This window comes from Scyliorhinus canicula, chromosome 2 (genome assembly GCF_902713615.1).
Source record: "Scyliorhinus canicula chromosome 2, sScyCan1.1, whole genome shotgun sequence".
NCBI classification, from domain to species: domain Eukaryota; kingdom Metazoa; phylum Chordata; class Chondrichthyes; order Carcharhiniformes; family Scyliorhinidae; genus Scyliorhinus; species Scyliorhinus canicula.
Genome location: NC_052147.1, coordinates 136,979,042 through 137,006,894, shown reverse-complemented (window position 1 = coordinate 137,006,894; position 27,853 = coordinate 136,979,042). Strand labels below are relative to the sequence as shown.

The 27,853-nt window shown below is 47.6% G+C and overlaps 1 protein-coding gene across 1 annotated transcript in view; it reads right to left on the bottom strand.

Annotated features, from left to right (window-relative positions):
* Positions 1-27,853, bottom strand: part of LOC119962275 (sperm-associated antigen 16 protein-like) — a 1,248,392-nt gene that overhangs the window by 1,181,254 nt on the left and 39,285 nt on the right. The window contains exon 4 of the mRNA XM_038790262.1: positions 8,388-8,516. Within this exon, the coding sequence (XP_038646190.1) occupies positions 8,388-8,516 (129 nt within the window). The remainder of the gene's footprint in view (positions 1-8,387; positions 8,517-27,853) is intronic.

Genomic DNA, 27,853 nt, shown 5'->3' with positions numbered 1-27,853 from the left:
TCCCATTCCCCCCTCCACACAACCCCACACCCTCTCACACCCTCACCCAGATTCCCCCCCCACACCCCCTCACCCACATTCCCACCCACCCACATTCCCCCAACACCCTCTCACCCACATTCCTCCCCACACTCCCTCAACCCCGTTCCACCCTATACACACATTCCCCCCCACACCCACATTCCCCCCACACCCACATTACCCCCTCGCACCCACATTCCCCCCACACCCACATTACCCCCTCGCACCCACATTCCCCCCGACACCCCCATTTCCCCACACACCCCAATTCACCCCCCCACACCCCCTCACACACATTCCCCCCACACCCTCATTCCCCCATTCCCCCCACACCCACATTCCCCCATTCCCCCTCATCCACATTCCCCCCACACCCCTTCACCCACATTCGACCTCCTCATTCCCTCACTCACATTCCCACCAAGCCCGCTCACCCATACTCCCCCCTCACCCACATTCCCCCCTCACCCACATTCCCCAGATGCTCCCATTCACCTCACCCAACAACCCACTCAGCCCACACATTGCACATCCCATTCACTCCCACCTCCCTCTATATCACCTCACCCACATTCCCCCCGCACCCCCTCAGCAACATTCCCCCCACCCACATTCCTCGAATCCCCCCACTCCCCCTCACCTCATTCCCCCTGCACACCCACATCCCTTCTCACTCCCCCTCACCCACATTCCCCCGACAGCCCTTCCCCCCATTCCCCCTCACCCCCATTCTGCCTACACTCTCTCTCACCCTCCATTCCCCCCACACTCCCATTCACTCCTTCAGCCCCATTCCCCCAACTCCCCCTCAACCCCATTTCCCTCCACACACCCTCACCACCATTCCTGCCATACCCTCACGCTCCCATTCACCCCTTCACCCCCATTCCCTCCACACACTCTCACACCCATTCCCCCCTCACCCCCTTTCCCCCCACACTCCCTCACCCTCCATTCCCCCCACACCCCCATTTCCCCTACACTCCCCCCTCCCCCCATACTCCCTCACTCCTATTCACCCCCTCACCCACATTCCCCCCCACACCCTCAGCCACATTCCCCCCACACCCCCTCACCAACAACCCCACGCCCCCATTCAACCCCCAAATGCCCCTCAGCCACATTCCCCCCACACCCACATTCCCCCCACATCCACCACACCCGCATCCCCCCCACCCACATCCCCCCCACACACCCCTCACCCAAATTTGCCCCACACACCCCTCATCCACATTTCCCTCACACTTCACCTCTCACCCACATGCCCCATTCACCTCACCCCACACCCCATTCGTTCCACACATCGCACATCCCATTCACTCCCACCTCCCTCAATGCGCACCCTTCACCTCCCTCACCCCACACAGCCCCACTCCCCTCATCCTGCACCCCCCTCATCCCTCACCCCCCTCACCCCTCAACCCCCCTCACCCCTCCCTCTGTCCCCTCAAACCCCCCCTCCCCCCACCAACTAATCATACATGTCATCTTGTGCCTTACAGGACCTGCTGGAGATGGGGTCGGTCCATTTGGAGTCCCCAGCCCCCAGCCAGTGGCAGAGCCGGTGGCCCCCAGACAGCTGAGCACTGACTGGGAGAGCAGACTGAACAGCAGCTCCCTGCCCAAGACTCAGAACACCCCGGATCTCGGGTCCGAGGAGGACATTGACTTTCCATCACAGATGTCGCCTACTCCCAGACTATGAAATCGGTTGGGCACATTGGTGAAGAGGCTCCTGGGACACTATCTGGTGCGCACCACACATCCTGTACAGCAGATGGAGGCAGGAGCAGCCGAGGGGATGGATGGTCGGAGGGGAGGCCAGCCCCAGGAACCAGCTGCTGTCCAGACGGGTCCCAGAGTAGTCCATCTGCGATCAGGAACGGGGTGGTGCCGGTCATGCGTGCCACCCAGACCGACACCGCATGGGTGGCGCCCGCGTCAGAGGCATTGGGGGCGACGGTTTTGGCTATGGATCAGCATGTCCAAGGCCTGGGGCATTCTGTGCAGGCGATGGCCGACGTCCAGGACAGGATTGTCCCCTCACAGGCAGCCATGGACCAGAGCCAACTGGACATTGCAGTGGAGGCTCCTCAGCATGGCCCAGTCACAGAAGGCCATGGGTGGGAATGTTGGCGGCACTGCCCAGGTGCTGCCCGGCATGGTGCAGACACTGGGTGGGGTGGCCCACTCCCAGAGGGAGGTGACCAAGACCCAGAGAGAGGTGGCCCACTCACTGCCTGCTGTGGCACAGACCCACAGGGTGGTGGCACAGTCGCAGTGTGATGTGGTGCAGTCCCAGACGAGGATGGTCCACTCCCTTTGCTCCATGGCCACAAGCGTGCAGACCCTGGTGGAGACCAGAGCGGGCCTCCAGGACTGGCAGCGCCAGCTGGCAGGGGCCCTCAGGGGATGGCTCCGCTAGCACTCCCCGTCCAATGGAGTAGCCCTGGGGCCACTGGGCACCCCGAGGGAGGTGACCCCCGCAGGGGAGGTGCTGGAACATCGCAGCACCTCGGAATCCCCCGCACAATGGGCGCCGCCATCTTCTCCTCCCAGGACCACGTGCGGCCACTGGGCGCCGCCATCGTGACCCGCCCCCGCAATGTGCGCCCCATGGGCGGCAATATTTTGTTCCTCACAGGACCTCCGGATGCTGTCATCTTGTCTTCCCCAAGGGGCTGGAACGCCAACTACATATCACGATCTGGGTCCATCCAACACCCCTGTCGCCCAGAAGACAACCCCTCCGGGGGGGGGCTCCTCGAACATTTCAGGAATCACAGGATGTGCCAGGATGAAGGGGTCATGCACACTGCCCAGGTATCGGGTGCAGAAGTGCACGCTGCGCGGCTGATGGTCACAGTTGAGCTGGATGTTCATCGAGTCGACATCCATGGAACTGGATGTATGAAGGCACCTGGGCACGTAGGTCCTCCATAACGGCACGGTGCACCTGTGCCCGAGGTCTGAGAGATCCCGGACAGGTCCCTACTCGGTGACTGGAAGGACCCCGTCGCAGAGACGTTCAGGGCCACCGTCAACTTGATGGTCACCGGGAGTGGGTGTCCTCCCCCGCACCGTTGGCTGGCACTGCCTTCACTGGCGGCTGCCGTGGGTATTGATCTGAGTGGTCCGCCGGTGGGTGGCGGCCAGTTGGGCAGGGTGTTCGGACGCGGGGTGGGGGGGTGGGACACCCATATGGCTGGTGTCACTGCGTAGAACCAGGGGCCGAGGTGGGTGGTCAGTGTGTGTGCAGCAAGCTGGCCACCGTAATGGCGGTTGGTGACCGGGCACCGCCCTTGTCCTGTTGGGGGGGGCACCCCGGCTGCTCGGCCTGCGTCCCCCTCCCTTTGCAGCCAGCACTGCCGGTGTCCAGGGTGGCAGACCGCAGTCACTCCACGCCATTTCCTAGCTCCTCTCTCTCTCTCACTCAGCAGCCACGACAGCAGGTTCACGACTTTTGAGACAGAAATGAACCACGCCATCAGGAACTCCGCCCATTTTAGGCCTCGGAGAAGAGAGTGTCAGGCCCGCTAATGATATGCCTCCTGTAATTTTACACTACGCAGCGAGCGACACATTTAAGCCATTTTCGGGGTGTCGGAGCTTCCCAATATGGGGTCAAACCGGCGCCCATCGCGATTTTGGTGTCAGTAGCTATTCTGCGCCCTATCACGTTTCCCGATTTCAGTGTAGGCAAACGGAGAATCCAGCCTATAGTCTCCCAAACAGAGAAATCTTGCCTACTCTCTCAGCATCGCAATTTCTTTTTTGATTTTCCCATTGAGACTCTACCCTCAGTACCAAATTCAGAAATAAAAGATTAACCTGATGCAAACCTGTCGTCCAATCAATAGTTTTGCCGTGGCAACTCCTGTCATGGTATGGGGAATGGTTCCATGACCTAATACGAACTGTGCCCACCTTGTTGCCGGGTGTTCCGTCATAACATTTTTGAAGGACTGCATGCTTGATCTGCCAAACCGTTGGATACGGATGAGCTTGATGCCATTTGATTTCATGAAGGTCTGGAATTCCCCACTAATGAAGGCCATGCCATTGTCGGAGACTAAGACTACCAGGATGCCGTGAGCACAAAAACTCTGTTGAAGTTTCTCAATCATGGCATGGGAGGTCGTAAAGGCTATGCATGTACCGCCATCCACTTGTGATGTGCATCCACCAAGATCATGAACATAGAAGCCAAGAAAGGCCCGGCGAAGACTACATCCACCCACAGCCGTTGCCTGCCTGGCCACTCCCATAAGTTTAGGGAGGCCAAAGGGGGAAGTTTATGCTTTTCCTGGCACAAGTTACATTGTTTTACCAAGCTTGCGATGTCTGTGTCGATCCTGGGCCACCAAATGTAGCTCCTGGCGAGCATCTTCATTTTAGAAAAACTGGGGCGGTCATTATGCAGTTCTATTAAGATTGGGAGCTGCCCTGTGTGGGGAAAAAAGGCACCCAGGATCCCCACAGGATTATATCATCCTCGACACTATGTTCTTCACGCTTAGTGAAAGATAGGTTCATGTCATAGAACAGTACAGCACTGAAAGTTGTTCTTGGATCCTGCTACTGAGGATCATATATTTTAGTTTTGATAACATCAGGTCCTTTTGTGTCCAAGCCTTGATTTGCTTCACCGATAACGTTAGGGTTTCTCAGAAGTTTAGGATCATCGTGACCTCTCAAACACAGGCAAAGGAGCCGGGCTTTTGGGCAGCAGGAAACGGTTCATGGCATCACGCTGTAATGGCTATTCACAACCCAGGGTGATCTTCTGAGGAATATTCGTCGGCTGCCAATAACAAGGTCCTATGCTGTATCCAGCCAGAGGCAATAAAAGGGATTCTCCTAACCTCTTTGAAAAGGCCCAATAAAGGCTTGAGGTCTGTCACTGTCACAAAATATCTACCAAAGAGATACTGGTGAAATCTTTTTGCGACAAATGTGACTGCCAAGCCTTTCTTCTCAATCTGCGGGTTGAACTATTCTGCATCCCAAAGAGTCCAAGACGCATAAAGAATCGATCATCTGTGCCATCTTTCCAATGATGCGAGGGTACCGACTGTCATGTTTTGGAGACTGGCCGAAGTGAATGATGAACTACAGAACATTTAGTTTAAATAATATATTATGGAACAACTGCAAATAAGATAACTAGGGGAAACAAAATAATAAACTACTAACACTAATTAACTATTGTGGAGCTACTGCAAAATACATCTATCCTCCAGCACGACCTACACCCAACTTCCAGACTACAAGGTCATGGTGGTTGAACACTGCCACCTAGTGGTCAGAGGTCGTGCATTACATTGGGCAGGATATGCATAACCATTTACATGTTCAGAATTCTTTTACAGTCTGTCACAAGTTCAGTCTTTCTAGCTTGCACCTTATCCTTGTAGACCGTCTCAGTGTCTGATGAACTTGCAAAGGTGCTTCCTGTTCTTAAATGTTTGTTGCTTGAGTTTGATGTTCTTTGTGTACTGATGTATCATCCTCTTATTGTGTTTGTTCCGTATGTTATTCAGATGTTTTAGGACTGTTGCATGCTTCTTTAAGTGATTGCATCATAATGTTTTGAGGCATTTTGTAAAATAATTGCCAAAACTTTGTGGATTTGGCTTGAAATCTCACCCTTGCCTCCTTTTTTTGACAGAGTGGTTGCCTTTCTACTTCTGAATTAGCAGATTCTCGCTACACTTGGAACTGAAGCAGTTTGCACCATGTGCCTTTTGTTTGCTTCCCGCACTGTATACAAAAGTTCACTCTCCTGCACCAGGGGCTGGTTTAGCACAGGGCTAAATAGCTGGCTTTGAAAGCAGACCAAGGCAGACTAGCAGCACGGTTCAGTTCCCATACCAGCCTTCCCGGACAGGCGCCGGAATGTGGCGACTAGGGGCTTTTCACAGTAACTTCATTTGAAGCCTACTTGTGACAATAAGTGATTTTCATTTCATTTTTCATTTTTCATGTGCCTTTTGTTTCCTTCCTGCACTGTGTACAGATATTCCCTCTCCTGCACTGTGTGCAGTTTCGTACCATTATGTAGATATTCCGGAGGATGCCCGGCCAATAGACCATGGGTTGATTCTCGCACCCCGACATCGAAATCCCAGCCGGTGCCAGGGAGGAGAATCCATTTCCCCGCTTGGAATTGGGACTGGCGCCAGTTCCCCGATTCTCTGGGCTCTGAAAAGCGGCACACTCAGAGAGTACACTGCGCAGATATAGCCTACTTACGGACATTGCTGGAGGCCCGCCCCACCATACTCCACCCCCAACCGGCCAAAGCCCGACGGCGTGGATCTAACATGGTCCTGCCGGTCGAGATACTAGTCTGGCGGTTGCGGATTCAGGCCACGGCCACCATGGTTGGGGGCGGGCCAATCGGAGGGCAGGACCCTTATACAGGACCGGGCAGTTTTGGGGCAGGCGGTCCAGGTTGGGCATGCGGGCGATCGGGGGCACTATGTTTAAGGTCCAGCTCTGCGGTCTGAGTCCACCATGGAGCACGGCGTGGCTGCTGCTGGCCGCCGCCGTACGCATGCATGGCCTCTAACCCGGATGTGCGGAGGCCCATATCTGCAGCAAAAGCTGCTCATTTTATGATGGTTCACTGCTAACCCCTAGCAGGGCTATGAATCGTGGTCCTTTCACGCCTGTTTTTCTGGCGTGAAAGTCCACAATTTCCACAACGGTTATTGTCTTTAGGTTTTCATGATGGCTGAATTGGCCTATAATTACCTGGTTTATCCCTCATCCCTTTTTTGAACTGTGCTAGATGCAATCCTCCAGGCCTCTGGCACCACGCCTATATTTAAGGAGGATTGGAAGTTTTTGGCCAGAGCCTCTGCTAATTCCACTCTAGCAATCCAGGGTGCATCCCATCTGGACCGGTATTTCTGCCAATTATTTAAATACCTCCTCTATATTTTTATCCCACCCAATTTCTCAATCTCTTGCTTTACTTTTATGAAGATGAAATAAAGTACTCACTTATAAAGTAAGCATGTTCTCAACCTCTCAATGATATGAAAGAAAGGCTAGTTTCACATCTAATTATATTAGAACTTAAAAGCTGTTGATTTAATCACATTATTAAAGACAGTTACAAAATTGAAGTATTCATAATAGATCAATTGATTGGGCAAATATGCTAAAGTACTGAAAATGAAGTGCCTGCAACAATATTCATTTGAAATACTACATTAGTTTTATTTTGGCAACTTTGAAAACCAAGTGAAATTTTTACTGCTCCAACTTACAAATCACCATATGAATGAGGCTTATGTAGGTTATGTATGAAGTTTTATAAGACAATAAGGCAGAGGGAATGATTCTCTCAAATCAGTACAAAGTCTCCTAGCGAGCATGTTTAGCCTTGTGTTTCCCGGAGTTTGCAACTCGCATTGAATAAGGAGCCTGAACAGGGAACGTATGATCGAAGCCCCACATAGCCCCGTTTTGTACAGTGGGGGGCTCCACTCACCGGAACTGCTCAGTGTAATGAGCGATCCAATGTCAGTTTTAAATGGCTTCCTGGTCTCTAAGGCTCTCAAAATAATCTCCGACCGCACATAAAATGCCAGCTTAGCACCTTGGCAGTGCCAACCTGGTACCCTGGCAATGCCCATGACAGCCGACAGTGCCACCTGGGTATTTGGCACTGCCAGGCTTCCATCCAGCTGGCACTGCCAGTGTGTCCAGGTGGTACCATAAGTGTCAGGGCACCACCCTGCACAAAGCTGGAGGTCTCCAATCCCCTGGGAAACCCACACGAGTGCCAATCTGTCCAGTCCCCGTTTGTGGGGACCAGTGCTGTGAACGGTTCTCACCTGAGGTCACTGAGGCGAAGGGGTTGAATCCCAAAGCCTCAGGTACCTCGGGAATCTGCACATTAAAGTGTGGCTTACTGGGTGATCCCGCCCATTGTGGGCGTGATTTAAAGCACAACATCTCGCAAGATCGCATTGGATCTTGTGATGCGCGGCCAGCCAGGTAGATCACGGAAGTGGGGTCTCCAGGCTTCATCGGCCAGGTTGCGCTGCAGTGAGCTGCTTTAGTGGTGCAGCGTGGCCGGTTGGATTGTGTCAATTAGTGTCCATGGCACAATTAGGCCATTCGGCCTATCAAGTCTGCTCCTCCATGCCATCAAGGCTGATATGTTTCTCATACTCATTCTCCTCATAACCTCTGATCCCCTTATTAATCAAGAACCTATCTATCGCTGTCTTAAAGACACTCAGTGATTTGGCCTCCACAGCCTTCTGATAAGAAACCTTGGACGATGAAAGAAAGCTACTCAAAGTTTACTGTGTAAATATTGTGCACACATGATTAACCTATTTTTACCATTCAGTTTGAAAACAGTCAAGCGTTTTCATCATTCCCATTGCGATAAGAAAATTTCTTAGAAAATCATCAACTACTTCTGGTCTTTGGGACACAGGGCGCGCTGGAAACAAATCAACCTCCTGAGCCTGCAAAAAAAGAAAATATTCATTTCAGGTAATTAGGCATTCTTATGAAGAAGTTACTTTTGTTCCTAAATATCATAATCTAAATTCTAAATTTTATAAATCTAATCATGGCATCAGGCCAAACACAAATGATGAAACCGTCTACTAATTATTATTCTACTGCTCTCCCTCAGCCGATGAATCATTGCTTCTCCATCTTCAATAACATTGGGAAGTTGCATGGAGAGTAGGAAAGGCAGAATGTAATCAGGGTGAGGGACTTTTACCATCACCAAAAGTTGTCGGTAGAATTCATCTGAGGAAGTAGTGCTCCGTAAGCTAGTGATTCAAAACAAACCTGTTGGACTTTAATCTGGTGTTTTAAGACTTCTTACGAAATCAGATAGACTTGGAACAGATCCAGCAGCTCAAAACAGACCAACCACGATCAGGAGCAAAATTGTATTCTATCGCAATCTGTAACCTCATGGTTAGCATATATTGCATTGTTCCATTATCAAAAGGGGGCCAAACGGGTTTCAGAGAAATGTAAAAGAGAATGCACTAAAGGAGCAGCACTAAATTGGATTGGATTTGTTTATTGTCACGTGTACCGAGGTACAGTGAAAAGTATTTTTCTGCAAGCAGCTCAATAGAACATTCAGTACATGGAAGAAAAGGGAATTAAACAAAATTCAAGAAAATACATGAGACTACATAATAGGGCAACACAAGATATACAATGTAACGACATGAGCATTGGCATCGGTTGAAGCATACAGGGTGTAGTGTTAATGAGGTCAGTCAATAAGAGGGTCATTTAGGAGTCTGGTGACAGTGGGGAAGAAGCTGTTTTTGAGTCTGTTCGTGCTTGTTCTCAGACTTCTGAATCTCCTGCCCGATGGAAGAAGTTGGAAAAGTGAGTAAGCCGGGTGGGAGGGATCCTTGATTATGCTGCCCGCTTTCCCCCGGCAGGGGGAGGTATAGACGGAGTCCATGGATGGGAGGCAGGTTCGTGTGATGGACTGGGCGGTATTCACGACTCTCTGAAGTTCCTTGCGGTCCTGGGCCGAGCAGTTGCCATACCAGGCTGTGATGCAGCCCGATAGGATGCTTTCTATAGTGCATCTGTAAAAGTTGGTAAGGGTTAATGTGGACATGCCGAATTTCCTTAGTTTCCTGAGGAAGTATAGGCGCTGTTGTGCTTTCTTGGTGATAGCGTCGACATGAGTGGACGAGGACAGATTTTTGGTGATGTGCACCCCTAGAAATTTGAAACTGCTAACCATCTCCACCTCGGCCCCATTGATGCTGACAGGGGTGTGTACAGTACTTTGCTTCCTGAAGTCGATGACCAGCTCTTTAGTTTTGCTGGCATTGAGGGAGAGATTGTTGTCGTTACACCACTCTACCAGGTTCTCTATCTCCCTCCTGTATTCGGACTCGTTGTTATTCGAGATCCGGCCCACTATGGTCGTATCGTCAGCAAACTTGTAGATGGAATTGGAACCAAGTTTTGCCACACAGTCGTATGTGTACAGGGAGTAGAGTAGGTGGCTAAGTACGCAGCCTTATGGGGCACCGGTATTGAGGACTATTGTGGAGGAGGTGTTGGTGTTCATTCTTACTGACTGTGGTCTGTTGGTCAGAAAGTGAAGGATCCAGTTGCAGAGTGGAGAGCCAAGTCCTAGGTTTTGGAGCTTTGATATGAGCTTGGCTGGGATTATGGTGTTGAAGGCGGAGCTGTAGTCAATAAATAGGAGTCTGATGTAGGAATCCTTGTTTTTGAGATGCTCTAGGGATGAGTGTAGGGCCAGGGAAATCGTGTCTGATGTGGACCGGTTGCGACGGTATGCGAATTGAAGTGGGTCAAGGCGTTCCGGGAGTATGGAGGTGTTGCGCTTAATGATCAGCCTCTCGAAGCACTTCATTACAACTGACGTCAGGGCCACCGGGCGGTAGTCATTGAGGCATGTTGCCTGGTTCTTCTTTGGTACCGGTATGATGGTGGTCTTCTTGAAGCAGGTGGGGACCTCGGAGTGGAGTAGGGATAGGTTAAAGATGTCTGTGAATACCTCTGCCAGCTGGTATGCGCAGGCTCTGAGTGCATAAACTAGGCATATCTAAAGATATGAGGTGATACCTTGGTGAAACTATAGCAAGAATATGTATGCTAAACAGCAGAAGCAGCCTGTTAATGAAAGCATTAGGTGATCATATAAACAACAGACGAAAGCTCTGCAATTCTGCTACATCAAGGCATGAATGATGACTGTCAGTTCAACAACTCACAGGAGAAGGAACTGCATGATGGTGAAAGTCCAGCAAGCGAGTGCAAAAGACAAAGCTGAAGCAGTTGCAAATGTCTTCAGCCAGAAGTGCCTAGCGAATGAATCATCTCAGTCTTGTCCTGTCAGAAGGTTTACATGAGTAATGGAGATGAGCAAGGAACAATTTAAAGTAGAACTTCTAATTCGTTAAACAGTTGGCGTTAATGCCACAGGAAGTGATCTAATCATAATAAAATGCTAAAGGTGCAGAGTAAGGCTAGAATATTTAATTAGTGCATTGTAGCAGCTTTTAGTAAAGAAGAAAATGCTAACAAAGCTTCAGAGGAAATAGAGATGCTCGGAATAAAGGAGGAAAACTGAAAGGCAATATGGATATGTATTAAAAGGTTGATCATGCTCAGAGTGGATAAGTTGCCTGGTCTCTATGGGAATTGGAGTTGGGGATAGCAGAAGGGCTTGCCATAATCGTCTAATTTTCCCTCAATAAGGAGGTGTAGAGCTTTGGAAAGTAGCAAATGTGTTTCCCTAATTTGAGAAAGGGCATATGGACAATCCTAACAATGACAGACCAGCCAATTTAATATCAGTGGAAACAATTATCAAGGAACATATGATGATGCAGAGAAGGCTGACGGTAAATGTAACCTAGATTATTTACAAATATTTACAAGGGTTTTCAGAACACAGCATCTCACCCCAGTGCAATCCGAGCTACTGGGACCTATCTCACCAGGCCCTGATCTGGGCCTACTTTTAACCTTTGCTTATAATGAGCCCCAAGTGGTAGGCCTCCGCCCCTACCTGGGGGCTCGTACTACACCAGTCCCACGGGGAGATCAATGAAGGCTTCTCCATGGTCCTCCAGGGGGTTATGGCAGAACAATTAGCAGGCATTAATTAAGGCACTATCTGATGGTCCAAGGACCAGAGGGACACAGATTTAAGGGTTGGGGCAAGAGAAATAGGGGGATGTGAGCAAGAACTTTTTAATGCAAATTGCAATAATCTGGAACTCGCTACCCACAAGGGTAATGAAAGTGGAAATGGTCAACAATTTCAATGTAAATTAGACAGACACTGGAGGGAAATAAGATTGCAGGGCCAGCTCAGGGAGATGAGATTGATTGAATTGCGCAACAAAGAGCCAACATGGACATGGTGAGCTGAATGGCCTCCTTCTGAGTCTTAATAATTACGACTCCTGTGGTTTAAACAGCCAACAGAAGCAAAATTGTAATCAATTTGATACACTCCACACGGTATCAAGAAAATAATGAATGAGTTGAATATGGACACGACAACGCCTTGCTGTAATAAAGACTTCGGCTTCAGAACTACCACATCTCTTGCTAAGCTGTTCCAGAATAGCTAAAACATTGGCATCTAGCCAACAAAGTGGATAAATACAAAGTGGATAAATACAAAAAAAGGCAGGACAAATCCAATTCAGCCTGTTACTGACCCAAGAGCTTCCTCTCAATCATCCGTAAAGTGATGGAAGGTCTTCACAACAGTGCTAACCAAGTGGCTCACTTACAACTTGCTTCCTAATACCACATTACAGCTTTGGTGGCAACATCGAAAAAAGAGTTAAATTTGAGAAGGTGGTGATGAGAAACAATATCCTTGACATCAAGGCAGCACTGGACAGAGGAACTCTAATAAAACTGAAGTCAGTGAGGTTAAATCAGGAGGAAAGCTCTTCACTGACTGGAGTCATAACTAGTACAAAAAGAGAGTTGGCTACATCAAAGCCTCAGAGTATTGCTTTTACGATACCCTAGGCTAGTGTATGGTCAATTCTAGCCCCACTTGACCGTGAGTCGCAACACAACTGAAATTAACTATTAATTCTCGCAAAAGTCACAAAGGCTTTGCTGTTTGGCTGCCCAATAACTACAATCACTAGGTTTGTAAATTGAAACACAATTACATTTTACGAATAACTAATAACTATAATTAAATAGGTAGCAAATACAACTGGTTAACTATCATCTAATTTCTTCCCCCATCTTTAACTCACCCCACCCTCTACACACACACAAGACAGACAAACACAAAGATGAGAGAGGGTGTAAAAAAAAGACCAGTAAGAGCAAAAGGATAAAACTCTGTTTCAAATGACGGAGTGAGGGTGGGGTGTGAAGACAGAGGGATGAGGGCAGGAGGGGGTTGGTGGGGAAAGATGGATGAGGCCATATCTGACATGTAGTGAACAAGGGTGAAGGCCCTCCTGGCCCTCCGGGTTGCCGGGGCCTCGTTGCTCCCACCTGTACTCATCCTCTAGCTGGTCCTGCGGGTCCTTCCCAGCTCGACCTCCAGTCCCTCCTGGCCTGGCATCTCCTCATTTTCCTCAGAGGTGGCCACCTCGTTGCTCCCACCTGTACTCATCCTCTAGCTGGTCCTGCGGATCCTCCCCAGCTCGACCTCCAGCCCCTCCTGGCCTGGCATCTCTTCATTCTCCTCGGAGGTGGCCGCATATTCCTCCCCCTCCAGCACATCACCCCATTGCTGTACCAGGTTGTGGAGGACACAACAGACAACCACAAAACGGGCAACCCTCTGAGGGATGTACTGCAGTGCATCACCGAAGCGGTAGAGGCATTGGGGCCGAAGCTTGTGGAGCCCAATGCACTGCTCAATGACAGACTAAGTGGTCGCTGTATTGGTTTTACGTGCGGGTGTCATTAGCCAGGTACCAGCAGGTACCGCTTATCCTCCAAGAGCCAACCGTCTATCCTGGGGTGGTCCTCAAAGAAGCCGGGGATGTCTGACTGTCCCAAGATGTAGCTGTCGTGCACACTCTCTGGGAAGCATGCACACATGTGTATGATGTTCAGGTGGTGGTCACACACGAGCTGGATGTTCAGGGAGTGGAACCCCTTCCTGGTGATGTAGGGCAAGCCCAGACAACCTGGAGCGCGTAAGGTGACATGCGTGTCATCTATTACCCCCTGGACCTGGGGCATCTCGGCGATGGCGGAGAACCCTGGGGCATCTTTGTTGGGTCTGGTCCATGTCAAAGTTTATATAGTTTTATGCCCGTGCAAACAGGGCATCCGTGACATCATGGCTGTGAGTTGGGACATGCCACACAGGGCCCCGCTCAAGTCTGGAATGATCCTGAGGCATAGAAATTCAGGGCCGCGGTGACCTTAGCGGCCATTGGGAGTGAGTATGCTAATCCTCCATGCGGTATCAAGTCCGCGAGGACATGGCACAGGTTCCGCACCATCCCCTTGTTGAGGCAGAGCCTCCTCCGGCACACAATGTCCATCATCTGTTCAAAAGACCTGCGACACCTGTAAATCTTGGGCCGTCTAAGACCTCCACCTCTGGGCCTCCCTGACCTTATGGGAAGATGGGTCCTCAAGCTGTGGGCGGGGCCGTGCACAAGGGCCGACACCTCGAGTCTCGAGGGTTCAGAGAAAGCAAAGGTATATCATGGAGTTCACCTGACCCCCAACTTTTAATAGATTGTGGTATGGGGAGCACACAGCCCACTCTACAGGTGTGGTACAGCAGAAATGGAAAAGTATTTTTTAAAGCAAAACAATATTTATTCTATGAACTCAAGTTAACCTTTTTAATACATAGTGAAAATCTTAGCAATCATCAATTTGAATATAACCCCCAAATAATACAACACTAAGTAATCCTTGAACTGTCCGTTTAACAACCATAAGACTTGAATAACCTTTAAAACAGAAACACATCAGGTGAAAGTCACTATTGAGAGCAGTTATTAGTTTTAAATCACCAGGATCGATTTACAGTCTTTAGATTACAGAGAGATTCATACACCTTCTGGCTGTGACTGCAGCTATCTAGCTCTGAAAACGAAACTAAAACACACCCTGCAGCAAACAGCCTAAAACAAAAGTAAAAAGCTGACAGACAGCCCAGCTCCACCCACTATCTGACATCACTGCAGTAATAAACACCCACTTCTTAAAGATACTATCACATGACACCTCCCCCAAAGAAAAAAATTAAACCATCAACTTCATGCTGGTTTCATTTTTACCTTTTCACCATCCGTTAAGAAATGCACACAGTAAATATATTTTTTAATTTCAAAATACAATACACACAAACAGATGTAATAATATAGTCCATTTTTGTTCTTCCTCCAACTGAAATCCTTCTCGATTGACAGTCTCTTTGAACAAGAAGGTCCTTGCACGATCTTTCCATTCCTCTACTCCTCGGCATTTCTCTTTAAAGTCAGATACTTTAGCTCAATCTGACCACAGAATCCCTTGTAATTCTCCAACACAGAGCATGGGTTATCAAAGCTTTCAGGCCATCAAATGCCTGTTGAAAGGCCGCTGACCACTGAAACTTTTGACATTTCTTCAGCAAGTCTATCGGTGGAGCAACCACGTTACAAAATTTTTCACAAATGTTCAATCAACTCCACTCATGCCAAGAATTTGTTTATTTCCCTTCATTTTGAGGGTATTGGAAACTCCTGAATAACTGTTGATTTCACATCCCGTGTGACAATTCAACCCTGTCCGATTGTATGGCCAAGGAAAATGATTTGGGCTTTTCCAAATTCACTTTTGGCTAGGTTTCTCACCAAACCCGCCTCCTGAAGTTGATCATATAACTCCATCAGATGTTTTAAATGTTCTTTCCATGTCTGGCGGAAAATTACCAGATCGTCGATGTATACCACACAATTGGGTAATCCTGAAACAACTTTGTTAGTTAACCGTTGAAATGTGGCTGGGGTGTTTTTCATGCCAAATGGCATCACTTTGAATTGGTATATACCATCTTGAGTCACAAAAGCTGAAATCTCCTTCACCCTTTCGGATAAAGGTACCTGCCAGTAACCTTTAAGTAAATCCAGTTTGGAAATAAAAGCTGATTGTCCCTCTTTCTCAATGCAATCCTGCAAACATGGGACAGGATGAGTCTGGTTAAAGTGCCATCACTATGGGTGAGCTCCATTGGCTGAAACCCACTTCAATTATGTCATTTTTAAGCATACTCTCAATCTCTTTGTTAACCTGTGTCAATTTTAAAGGGTTAAGTCTGTCTGGATGTTGTTTGATCGGAACAGCCTTTCCCACAGGTCAGTTCGTTTTTTTTCCTCAACAATTTATCCCAATTTTTAAGAACATCCGCGTTTTCCAATTTAATTTGAGGTATGTCAAATTCAGTCATCTCGATTTGGTTTGTCACTTTGAGTTAGAATCATTAAAACCATCATTTTCTCTCCTTCCCTTTCAAAGTACCTTTTAAGCATATTCACATGACACACTCGGTGAGTCTTCCTTCTATCTGGTGTTTTTTCCACATAATTCACTTCACTCAATTTCCTTTCAATCTGATAAGGTCTACAAAACCTAGCATTTAAAGGCTCGCCTACCACAGGTAATAACACTAAAACTATATCTCCACTGGCAAAACTACAAACTTTGGATTTCTTGTCCGCTACCTGTTTCATCACATTTTGTGCACCTTTTAAATGTTGTCTCGCCAATTCATCTGCTCTATTTAATCGTTCCCTAAAATTCGACACGTACTCCAACAATGTAAGTTCTGATTTCTCACTCAGCAATTTTTCCTCAATCAATTTAAGTGGCCCTTTTACCGCATGAAAAAAATTAGCTCAAAAGGACCGAATTTGGTTGATTCATTAGGTGCATCCCTAATTGCGAACAGTACAAATGGAATTCCTTTATCCCAATCCTCAGGATAATCTTGACATTGTCTCATTGCCCTCAACATTGTCTTTAATGTCTGATGCCACCTTTCTGGTTTAGCACTGGGGGATGGTTTAACATAGGGCTAAATCGCTGGCTTTGAAAGCAGACCAAGGCAGGCCAGTAGCACGGTTCAATTCCTGTAGCAGCCTCCCGAACAGTCACCAGAATGTGGCGACTAGGGGCTTTTCACAGTAACTTCATTTGAAGCCTGCTTGTGACAATAAGCGATTTTCATTTTTTTTTCATTTGTTTCTAATGCTACCTGAGTTGCCATAACCTCTTTGAATAACCTTTAGGTAAAATTCGATCCTTGATCCGATTGTATTTCTATGGATAGTCCATATCTAGTAAAGAATTTAAGTAACTCCTCCACAATCTTTTTAGTTGAAATATTACGTACTGGAATGGCCTCTGGAAACTTAGTAGACACATCCATTACAATCAAAAGATATTGATTCCACTTTTTATTTTAGGAAGTGGTCCTACACAATCAATTAGGACCCTTGCAAAAGGTTCCTCAAATGCTGGAATGGGTATTAAGGGCGCTGGTTTTATCACTGCTTGAGGTTTCCCTATCACTTGACATGTGTGACATGATTGACAAAATTTAACAACATCTTTATGTAGTCCAGGCCAATAAAAAGGTTTTTGTATTTTAGCTTGAGTTTTCCTTATTCCCAAATGACCTCCCACTGGTACCTCATGTGCAACTCACAACACCTTCTTTCTATACCCTACCGGCAATACTACTTGATGAACTTCTGCCCACTTTTCATCCGCCTGCATATGTAAAGGTCTCCATTTTCTCATCAAGACATCACTTTTACGGTAATAATACTCTGGTATACACACAGATTCCTCTTCCATGCATGCTTTCTGATACATAGAACATAGAACATAGAACGATACAGCGCAGTACAGGCCCTTCGGCCCTCGATGTTGCACCGACATGGGAAGTCCAAAAATTAAAGGCCATCTAACCTACACTATCCCATTATCATCCATATGCTTATCCAATAAACTTTTAAATGCCCTCAATGTTGGCGAGTTCACTACTGTTGCGGGTAGGGCATTCCACGGCCTCACCACTCTTTGCGTAAAAAACCCACCTCTGACCTCTGTCCTATATCTATTACCCCTCAATTTAAGGCTATGTCCCCTCGTGCTAGCCACCTCCATCCGCGGGAGAAGGTTCTCACTGTCCACCCTATTTAACCCTCTGTTCATTTTGTATGCCTCTATTAAGTCACCTCTTAACCTTCTTCTCTCTAACAAAAACAACCTCACGTCCATCAGCCTTTCCTCATAAGATTTTCCCTCCATACCAGGCAACATCCTGGTAAATCTCCTCTGCACCCTCTCCAAAGCTTCCACGTCCTTTCTATAATGAGGCGACCAGAACTGTACGCAATACTCCAAATTTCTACATCTTTTTGTTGTAACTCCGCCAATTTTCCTGAACTAAAAATATCCGTCTCATCCTACACCTGTTCTTTTCCAACCATCTGATCGAAAATCGTTTCTGATAATTGCACTTCATCTTTATCATCACTCTCTAATTTCTCCTCTTGTCTTAACCTATGACTTTGCAACCTTGTTACTACACAATCCGGAAAAATCCCAGGATACTCATCCTTCAACACTTCAGTTGTCTTATTTTCCACTGGCTTCTCAACCACAGTAGGCGTCACTCCCACCTGCGATCTAGGTGTATCATTACCCAAGATAAACTGTCTTCCTGGACAAAATAATTTCTCTATTGCTCCTACTACCACTTCACCACTCTTCATTGGACTTTCCAACCTTACCTTATATAATGGAACACTACTCCTCTCACCCTGAATTCCACATATTACCACCTTTTCTGGCAAAATTCTTCCCCAACTACATAACTCCTCATCTCTTACCATTAAAGATTGACAAGCTCCCATATCTCTTTAAATTGTGACTTCTTTACCTACTCCTCCTGATACACATGAGTAAACTTTACCCACACAAGTAAATTATTTAAAGTGATCTGGCACCTTCTTATCAATCACCTCTTGATCAGGCTGTACAATCTTTTGCACCTCCTTCGCTTCACTTGGGCTTTCCTTGACCACTTTAACAGACCCCAGTCTTAACCTGTTTTACCACATCAGCCTTCCCAATATTTTTCTTATATAACCCCCAAAGAATACAACACTAAGTAATCCTTAAGCTGTCTTTTTAACATCCATAAATCTTGAAAAAAAACACTTTTAACAGAAGCATATCAGTTTAAAGTCACTACTGAGAGCAGTTATTAGTTTTAAATCAACAAAGGATCGATTTACAGTCTTTAGATTACAGAGAGAGAGAGACTAATACCCCTTCTGGTTGTGATTGTTGCTATCCAGCTCTGAAAATGAAACTAAAGCACACCCTGTAGCTAACAGCCTAAAACAAAAGTAAAAAGCTGACAGACAACCCAGCTCCACCCACTCTCTGACATCACTGCAGTAATAAACACAGTAATAAAAAGGTTCTCTCACTACAGATATTTATATACACACCCATTTATAAACACTCATTTCTTAAAGGTACTCTCACATGACAGCATCCATCATTACTTCAACTATGTGTGAACTGTGGCACCTGTGTGGGCCTTTAATGCCATTGGATTAAAGGAAGGATCCAGAGGTTAATTGAAGGAGCAGCTGTTTCATTTAAATTATGTCTCTGAAGCAGATGGAGCAGCAGATGAGGAAGAGATAAGGCTTCCTAGCACACTGGTGAGCCCAGAGGATCCGTGACCATCTCAAGACACTATGCACTTCATTGCAGCACACCCTTCACTAGTGCAGATACACTCACGTCATTGTGTTTTGTCACATATGGAGAATAGGCTATTACTGCTCTTATTTTCACATGGGGATGGATTCTCCGATTCTGAGACTAAGTGCTGATGCCGGCGTGGGAATGCTCGCCTTTTATGACCGAACAAAACAGCGCAAAACGGCCACCAATCCCCTGCCTGGTGGGGGCTAGCAGGCATGCAGTGGAGAGCACCCGGCTCCAGTTGCCGATACGGCCAGAGAATTACCGCGTCCATGGTGCCGGCCGCGCATGGACCCGGCCTGCCAAATAATGCCCCCCCCCCCTTTGGCCAGGATCCAAACCACCGGACCACCCTCCACCAGTGCCCCCAACCCCTGTCAAAGCCCCACCTGCCCACGAATCGGCTCTCCCCCGACTGTGGCGGCGCTGGACTCAGTCCACAGCCACCATGCCGAGTTCCGACAAAAAATAGCATGAGAGCCCCACGCCGTCTGGAACTCAGTCCGTCGGGTAGGAGCATCGGTGGGGGGGGGGGCTCAGGTGATGTCCTGAGGCCGTCCATATGGCGTGTGGCGTACTCTAGGATTACGCTGTTTTGGAGGTGGCAGAGCGTTGCAAAAGCGGCGTCACCCCCGATTTCGGCGCCGATGGCTGAACGCGATTTCAGCGTCGGAGAGCGGAGAATCCGGCCCATGATCTTCCTGTTCTACTCTGCTCGTCTTTACCCAAATCATCTCACTGCTCTATTGTCTCAACTTTTCTCTTTAAATTTTTTAATTTCTCTTCACATGACCCCCCTTCTTCCGCATCTTTTAACATAAAGCTCTACCCGCAGACCTATTTATCCAATTTGCAAGAATGTTGATCACAGTTTGGTTTACATGGAGCCCATCACAAAATAAGTTTTCTCTTTCCCCATTACTGGTCCAAGTGCCCCATTAATCAAAACCCCTTCTTCCCAGATCATTCTTTGAACCACATGTTTATTTTTATAATCTGCTTGGTCCTATCATAACTTATATGTGGTTCAGGTAGTACACCAGAGATTATCACTCTTGAAGTTTTGCTTATGAATTAGAAAAACAGACATAGAAATATGAAAATAGGAGCAGGAATAAGCCATTCGGCCCTTCAAACCTGCACTGCCATTCAACATTCTCATGACTGACCCTCTGTCTCAACACCATGCTCCAAACATTCTCCCCATACCCCTTTACATCTTTAGAGTCTAAAAATGTATCTCCTCCTTAAATATATTCAATTATTTCGCCTCCACAGCCTTCTGTGGTTGAGAATTTCACAGGTTCATCACGCTCTGGGTGAAAAAGATTCTCCTCATCTGAGTCCTAAATGGCCTACCATGTATCCTGAGACTGGGACCCCTTTTCTAGACCCCCCAGCCAGATGAAATATTACTCCCGAATCCAGTCGGTCCAGCCCTGTCAGAATCTTATACATTTTAATTGGATCCCCTCGCATTCTTATAAATTCCAGTGAATGCAGGCCTAGTCGACCCAATCTCTCCACATACTACAATCCTGCCATACCAAAATTCAGTCTGGTGAACCTCCACTGTACTTCTGCTAATAATAATAATCTTTATTGCCACAAGTTGACTTACATTAACATTGCAATGAAGTTACTGTAAAAAGCCCTTAGTCGACACATTCCGGCGCCTGTTCGGGTACACAGTGGGAGAATTCAGAATGTCCAAATTACCCAACAGCACGTCTTTCAGGACTTGTGGGAGGAAACCGGAGCACATGGAGGAAACCCACGCAGACACAGTGAGAACGTGCCTCTATGGCCAGGGTGGCAGTGCAAGGGTGTCCAGGTGCCACTGCCAAGGGGCAGAACCCAAGGGGGGGGGCATGCTTATGAAAGGAGGTTGGAGGGGGGTATGAAAGTTGGTGGGGTATGAAAGGTAGGGGGTACAGGACAGGTAAGAAGGGGCATCTGGGTGGTAGTGGGGGTAAGGGGCTGTAAGAGAGTGTGGGGGTGGGGCAGGGACTCCATAGCAGGGTGTTCTTACTCAGGGGGGATATGGGGTAATGCCCATGTGTGTGGGGGATGACATTGCCCATGCGTGGGGGACAAGCTCACTTAGAGATCGGGACACCCTTTCAAAATGGCAGCCCGATCTCGGAGTTCAGCTTCCCAGTGATGAAAAAAATTCAAAGGGGCTAAACCTGTGAGAAGCTCCCCAGGGCCCAAAAACGTGACTAAATATCATTAGATAGCAGTGGGGAACTCTCAGCAAAACCTCAGAAACGTTTCCGTTAAATCTTTGATTTAAAACTTGTGTCTTTCATTTCAAACTTTAGTCTAGGATGGGGCACCTGACTAAGCTTATATTCTCAGCCATGAGATATGCTTTGTCTACTTTCACACTTCTGCTTCAAACTGAGTCCTCCAGTAGTGAAGGATATAATAATTAAGAGTTATTGATTGGTACAAGAAGCAAAGCTGGAAAGAACGGCAGTTTATCCCTCTTTCCCAACTTACCTCCCATACCCAAACACCCACCTTCTGTTGTGTTCTTCATTTTTGACAAATACTCATTCCACAAAGTGAATCTGTCTTTGTTAAACTGTTTCTTGGCCTAATTAACCATTGTCCCTTGCCACGATAATTGTCAGAATGATTTGCATGCTTGTTGATCAGGTTTTAACCTAAAGCTTCTGACTGAGGCATCAGCCACTTCCTGGCAATATTATTGAGCCTATTGTAGAAATGATATTATTAAACTAGAAAGAGTGCAGAAAAGATTTCCAAGGATGCTATCGGGACTTGATGGTTTGAGTTAGAAGGAGAGGTTGGATAAAGTGGGACTTTTCCCCCTGGAGCACAGGAGACTTGAGGGGTGATCTTATAGAGGTCTATAAAATAATGAGGGGCAGTGATAAGGTAGATAGTGAATGTCTTTTCCCAAAGGTAGGAGAATCTAAAACTAGAGGGCAAGGGTTTAAGGGGAGAGATACAAAAGGGTCCAGAGGGACAATTTTTCGACACAGACGTTGGTGAGTGTTTGGAACGAGCTACCAAACGCAGTAGTATGGGAAAGCTGGGTATAGAGGGAAATGGGCCAAATGCGGGCAATTGGAACTAGTATAGTGGTAAAAGCTGGGCGGCATGGACAAGTTGGGCCAAAGGGCCTGTTTTCATGTTTAAACTTCCAAGACTCTAAAGCTGAATTGAAATTTATGAACTCAAACCAATAAAAAAACTATTCCAGCATGGCTCACAGTCTGGGTGTGTGTAAGATGCTTATGAATTGATGAATAACAAGCACCCAACAAAATCTACTTTTCTTGTTCATTCATCTTCTTCAAACACTGTAGGACTACAGCTCAATAATATCTCCAGGAAGTGGCTGATTCCTCAGTCAGAAGCTACAGCATCAGTCAGTTGCAATTTGCTAATAATATTGCATGCCACAGTTGACTCTAAACAGTAGCACTTTGTAAATGTACAAGAATCATTCTTTGTAAACCTGGGAAATATGGTTAATTAAACCCTGACTGAGAACAAGGTCAGGAAGAAGCCATGCACCAAGTGAAACATCACCAGTTATGTTTTTACAAATGAATAAGGATTGAAACTTCAAATCCTACTCCATATGATTATTTAGTGAACTACAATAATTTATGTCACAGAAACAATGCACTATGTTGGGATTTGCATGACAGCATTTAAAATAAAGTTAACTACTTCCTAAGCTAACTGAAACTGAAGTGGCATTAGATGAAATTCTGGGTGCGATTTAATGGAAGTTCTAAATGTCGTATGGGGCGCAGCTTCCTGGGTGCTTCCCAACGGCCGAGCCGGAGAGACCGCGGTCGGTATTTAATAGCACTTAGTGCTGGACATTACCCCCACGAGCGCCACAGTGAAATGGCTGCCCTACCAGTTGATTCGTCTGGACTGCGCCCGGCAACCCCCCCGGGAAAAAGGGAGAGCTGCTCATAAACACTCCCTCCAAACACACTCCGGTCAGTGCAAAGCCATGCCACCACTTAGACCTGCTCCAAGTTTCAGGGATGCCGAGCTGGCTGGGCTGCTGGATGCCGTGGAGGCGAGACTGGACACCCTGTTCCCTGAGGGGATTGGATATTCTGCCACAGGAGGGCCAATGCCACCTGAGATTTGGGGGATGGCCTGTGGGACTCATAGGCGCTGAGTCCCTCGACCGGCCCAGCCCAGGAGCGGGGGTGGGGCAGTAGCTCCATTGTTCCTATGCTGCATGCCCGAAATCAAGGATGGCTACCCACCTCCTCTGATCCCCTCAGCAGCCATCGCGCTACGTTCCCACTTTTAAATAAGTGTGCTAAAAGGCGCCCGCATGACCTCTTAGTGGGAGCCGGTTAGATAGGGCATCCATCTCATTAATGACAATTAATTCATTCATCTCATTAATTACACCTTAATTGGTGACAATTGGTGTCTCTCCACCTCTAGGCCAGATCCAAAACTCGGGTTCGGTTATATGGCAAGCCGATTGGCCCGGATGCAGATTTGGGCGTCTCCCATGATTTAGCCGGCACGCACAGACCTGCGCCGGGCGCAACGCTGTTGTTAAGTTGTGCCTTCTGTGTGAGTTCCAAGGACCAGTCAGTATTCCAAGTCAAATATAGCTGACACAGTAAAGCATTGCAGAGTTAATGATCATATTAACAGGGGTGCACGTTTCGCGTTAGCAGCTCAGGTTTTGTTAAAACTAAAAATTATAACTGAACAATGAGGCCCTTATTTGGCACAATTTCTAAAGAACAGACATAAAATAAGTAATTCACTAATAAAACAAAGCAAAAATAACTCCTAAGAGGCTGAAGTATCAGCCTTGCCTCAGTGTCATTGGTTGTCCCTCGATTCAAGAATGACATCTACTCGGGCTTGCAAGTGTCTGCCTGGGTCTTCAAGTGTTTGAACAGACGAAGGACCTATAGTGCAGAATTTACTTCCTTTTTTTCTATTTGCCAACGTCTGCTGATCATTAAGACGGTGTGACTCAAAGCGTGAAGCAGCTTGATGGATAAGCCGATGCCATTTTGAATGACTTGCAGCAAATCTTCTCCAAATCATTAATAATGTCATGCTTCAAGAGAACTTCAGTGTTTTTGAAGCATTTTTGCTGTCCTTCCTGGAATATTGGCCAATCTCAAGTGGCCAAAAGTTGAAAACAGATTTTGCAGCTGCCTTTCACCCTTCTGGACAGTGTCCAGTCCATTGAAGTTGATTTTGCAGGAGTTTTACTTGACTGCTGTGGAGCTCGCTTCGAGAGGGACATTAGCATTTGTTTGATGATCCTCCCCACTCTCAACCTCAGATTCACAAGATTGTGGGTTCAAGCCCGACTCCAGAGACTTGTGCAAATAATCTTAAACTAACCCATCAATATCAACACTGTGGGAATGCTATACTGTCAAAGATTCTGGGCTGGATTGTCCAATTTTGAGAATAAGTACTAATCCGGCGTGGGAACAGCGGTGTTTTACGACAGGAAAAACGTGCAACACTTGCATCGATTCAGCGACTCTAAATGGGCTTGCACCATCGCCTAACGGAACGCGACCGGTTCCATGCAAAACGGCGCTGGATTGGCGGAAATGAGGCTTATACGCTGCAGCCGCGCTTAAACAATCCATCCCCCACACACGCACATGGTCTCAGTCAACATGAACCAGACCCGCTGTTACCGCAAACCCAGGGACTCCAGCTCGTCACGCCGCAGGTAAGTATCATGGAGGGGGTATGCATGCGGGCAGTTTTCTAGTGTGGGAGGTAAAGGGGTCTGGGTCTGGGATGTGGTGTCCATGTCCATGGACAGCAATGACCACCCCCCACCCCCCCACCCAGTCGGTGATCCATGTCACGATCAGATCATGCCGTGCGCGCTGGCCCTGGTGATGCGTCATGCAGCCTCCCATGCCCACCTAGGCCCCATGTTCTGCTCTTCGTACACCCCCCCCCCTGCATCCTCCTCATCAGACGAGGCCTTCCCTTTCTCCCCATCCTCCTCTTTCAGCACATTGCCCCTCTGCTGTGCTATATCGTGGAGGATGCAGCAGACCACCACGATGCGGACAACCCTCCCAGCCTCGTACTGGAGGGCCCCTCCAGAGCAGTCCAGGCACCTGAAGCGCATCTTGAGGATGCCGAAGCACTGCTCGACTACACTCCTGGTCACTGTAAGGGCGTCGTAGTATCGGGTCTCCACATCCATCTGTGGCCTCTGGATAGGCTTCATCAGCCACAACAGCAAATGGTAACCCCTGTGACTCAGCAGCTCACCTGCAGCCGGGGATGGGGTGCTCCCTCGAAAATGTCGGGGATCACCAAGTGTGCCGGGATGAATGTGTCATGTACACTGCTTGGGTATTGGGCGCAGTCGTGCATGATGCGCAGGCAAGCTGTATGTTCAAGGAGTGAAACCCCTTTTGATAGGTGAAGAGCGGCCTGTTATCCGCCGGTACCCATAGGGCGACATGCATTCTGCCCATCATCCCCTGGACCCGGGCATCCCGGCGATAGCATCGAACCCCACCGCCCGGGCATCCTGGGCTCGGTCCACATCGAACTGGATGTACTGGTCCGCCTGGGTGGATAGGGCGTTTGTGATGGCGTGGATGCACCTGTGTCCCGAGGCCTTTGAGATACTGGTCAGTCCCCTCTCGGCGCCTGCAAGGACCCCATCTCATAAAGGTTGAGGGTGACTGTCGCCTTGATGGTCACCGGGAGCGGGTGTCCTCCCCATACTCTCACAGTGCCAGGTGTGTCATCATCTGGCAGATGCATCGCACAGTCCATCTGCTCATCCGTAGTCTCCGTCGGCATGCCCGGTCGGGCAGGTCTTCAAAAAACATGTGGCACCGGTACACACGGGGCCTCATGTGGCGCCTCCATGGCACCTCCCCCTCACCCTGTTGTGAGGCCAGCCCTCCAATCTGTGCGGCCGCCACCTCTGCAGCCCGGTCTTCTGCAGCCCGGTCCTCTGCAGCCCGGTCCGAATGTCGTAGTCAATATTTTCCCCGCTTCTGGACTGTGATAGAAAGATTCAAACATGATTCATTAGGTAAGCAAAACTAAGCTTTATTTACGGACTACAACTGCTAGCAGTATGGCTGAGACTTGAAGTCGGAAGGCAGTCAAGTACAAACTGCTGGTTCCCTTCCAAGTCTGCCATATCACAGAAGAATAAGACGATTTTTATACGTTATAGGATCAAGATAACATGAATACAGCTTGGTCAGGAATTTGATCAAAAGTAAAACATAAGTAATAATCATTACAAAGGCATCCCCTTGCTGACCTTTAGGGGACTGGGGTCTCATATCATTATCTTGTCTTTGTTTTAAGAGATGGAGCAAATTTGTTTAAGTACAGGAAGAGACAGTTTTTTAGCTTATCGTATATATTTAGACTGCTCTGGTCTCATGCCGAACGTGCCTTATCCGAGTTTTAGAGTCAGCCAGTTCTCAGATCAAGTTGACCTTGGCTGTTTGTATTTGTGCCTTAGGTTATGTGAAGTCAGTTTAAATTCAATTGTACCAAGAAGACTTGACTAGTTTTCCCATAATGCCATTATTTGCTTCGCACAATACCACACTCCCCCCTTTTGTCATATCATGACAACTAGCTAAATAGGTATATCCATGATTCGTTTGAAAATGCATTTACACAAGCAGGCAAGCAATCCTATCCTTAGTAGCATTAGTAGTAGTAGAATAAAGGCCTTAAAGGTCCAATCAAATAATCCATGACCCAACCACCCTAGCCAACCTGGCGGGTTATAGTCGTGAAATTCACTGCCAATTTCTTGAATTTGAGCAGCCTGTTTCTTAATATGGTCGGCCAGGTTAGTGATATTTTCAGAGCCATCTGGAATGTAAGTACAGCACTCTTGGCCTATGATAGCACATGTTCCTCCCTGCGAGGCTAACAGATAATCCAAAGCCTGTGACAGATAATCCAAAGCCAGTTCGTCACAATAGTCTGTGACCGAGTGCGCGGCGCTAAGGGGGACACGTTAGCGGGAGTTTCATTGGTAATGGGATCAGAAGGGGGAGTCAGGACTTGGGACAGTAGAATTGTAGAATCGGGGAGCATGAGGGTGGGGTCCAGGGTTGAAATCCTCCTCCTCTTCCGTATCGCCTGAATATGGGAACATCGGCATGCCAGAGCAACTGGGAGGATCCTCCTTTCCTATAATCTTACGAGCTAGCCCTACTTTCCTGCTGGCAGGAGGTTTGTTATTGCCAGATTGCTTTTTTAGTGTTTTGACTGTTTTCTATCCCAAAGCTCACATTACAATTTTAAAGTCTCCCAATCTTTCGCTTTACCGTTCACACACTAATTAATCCCTTTTTTTTTTGCGGGCGTTATCTCTCAAACTCATTAATACTGATTGTTCGTTGCGTTAAGTGGACTGTTTTTTTCCACTGTAAAATTAAACATTCAATTTAAAGCCGGCATTTTTTTTTCCAGTTTACCTTGGGAAGGTACCTGAGGTATTCATATGTTAATGTATAGTCAAGGAAGTTGATGG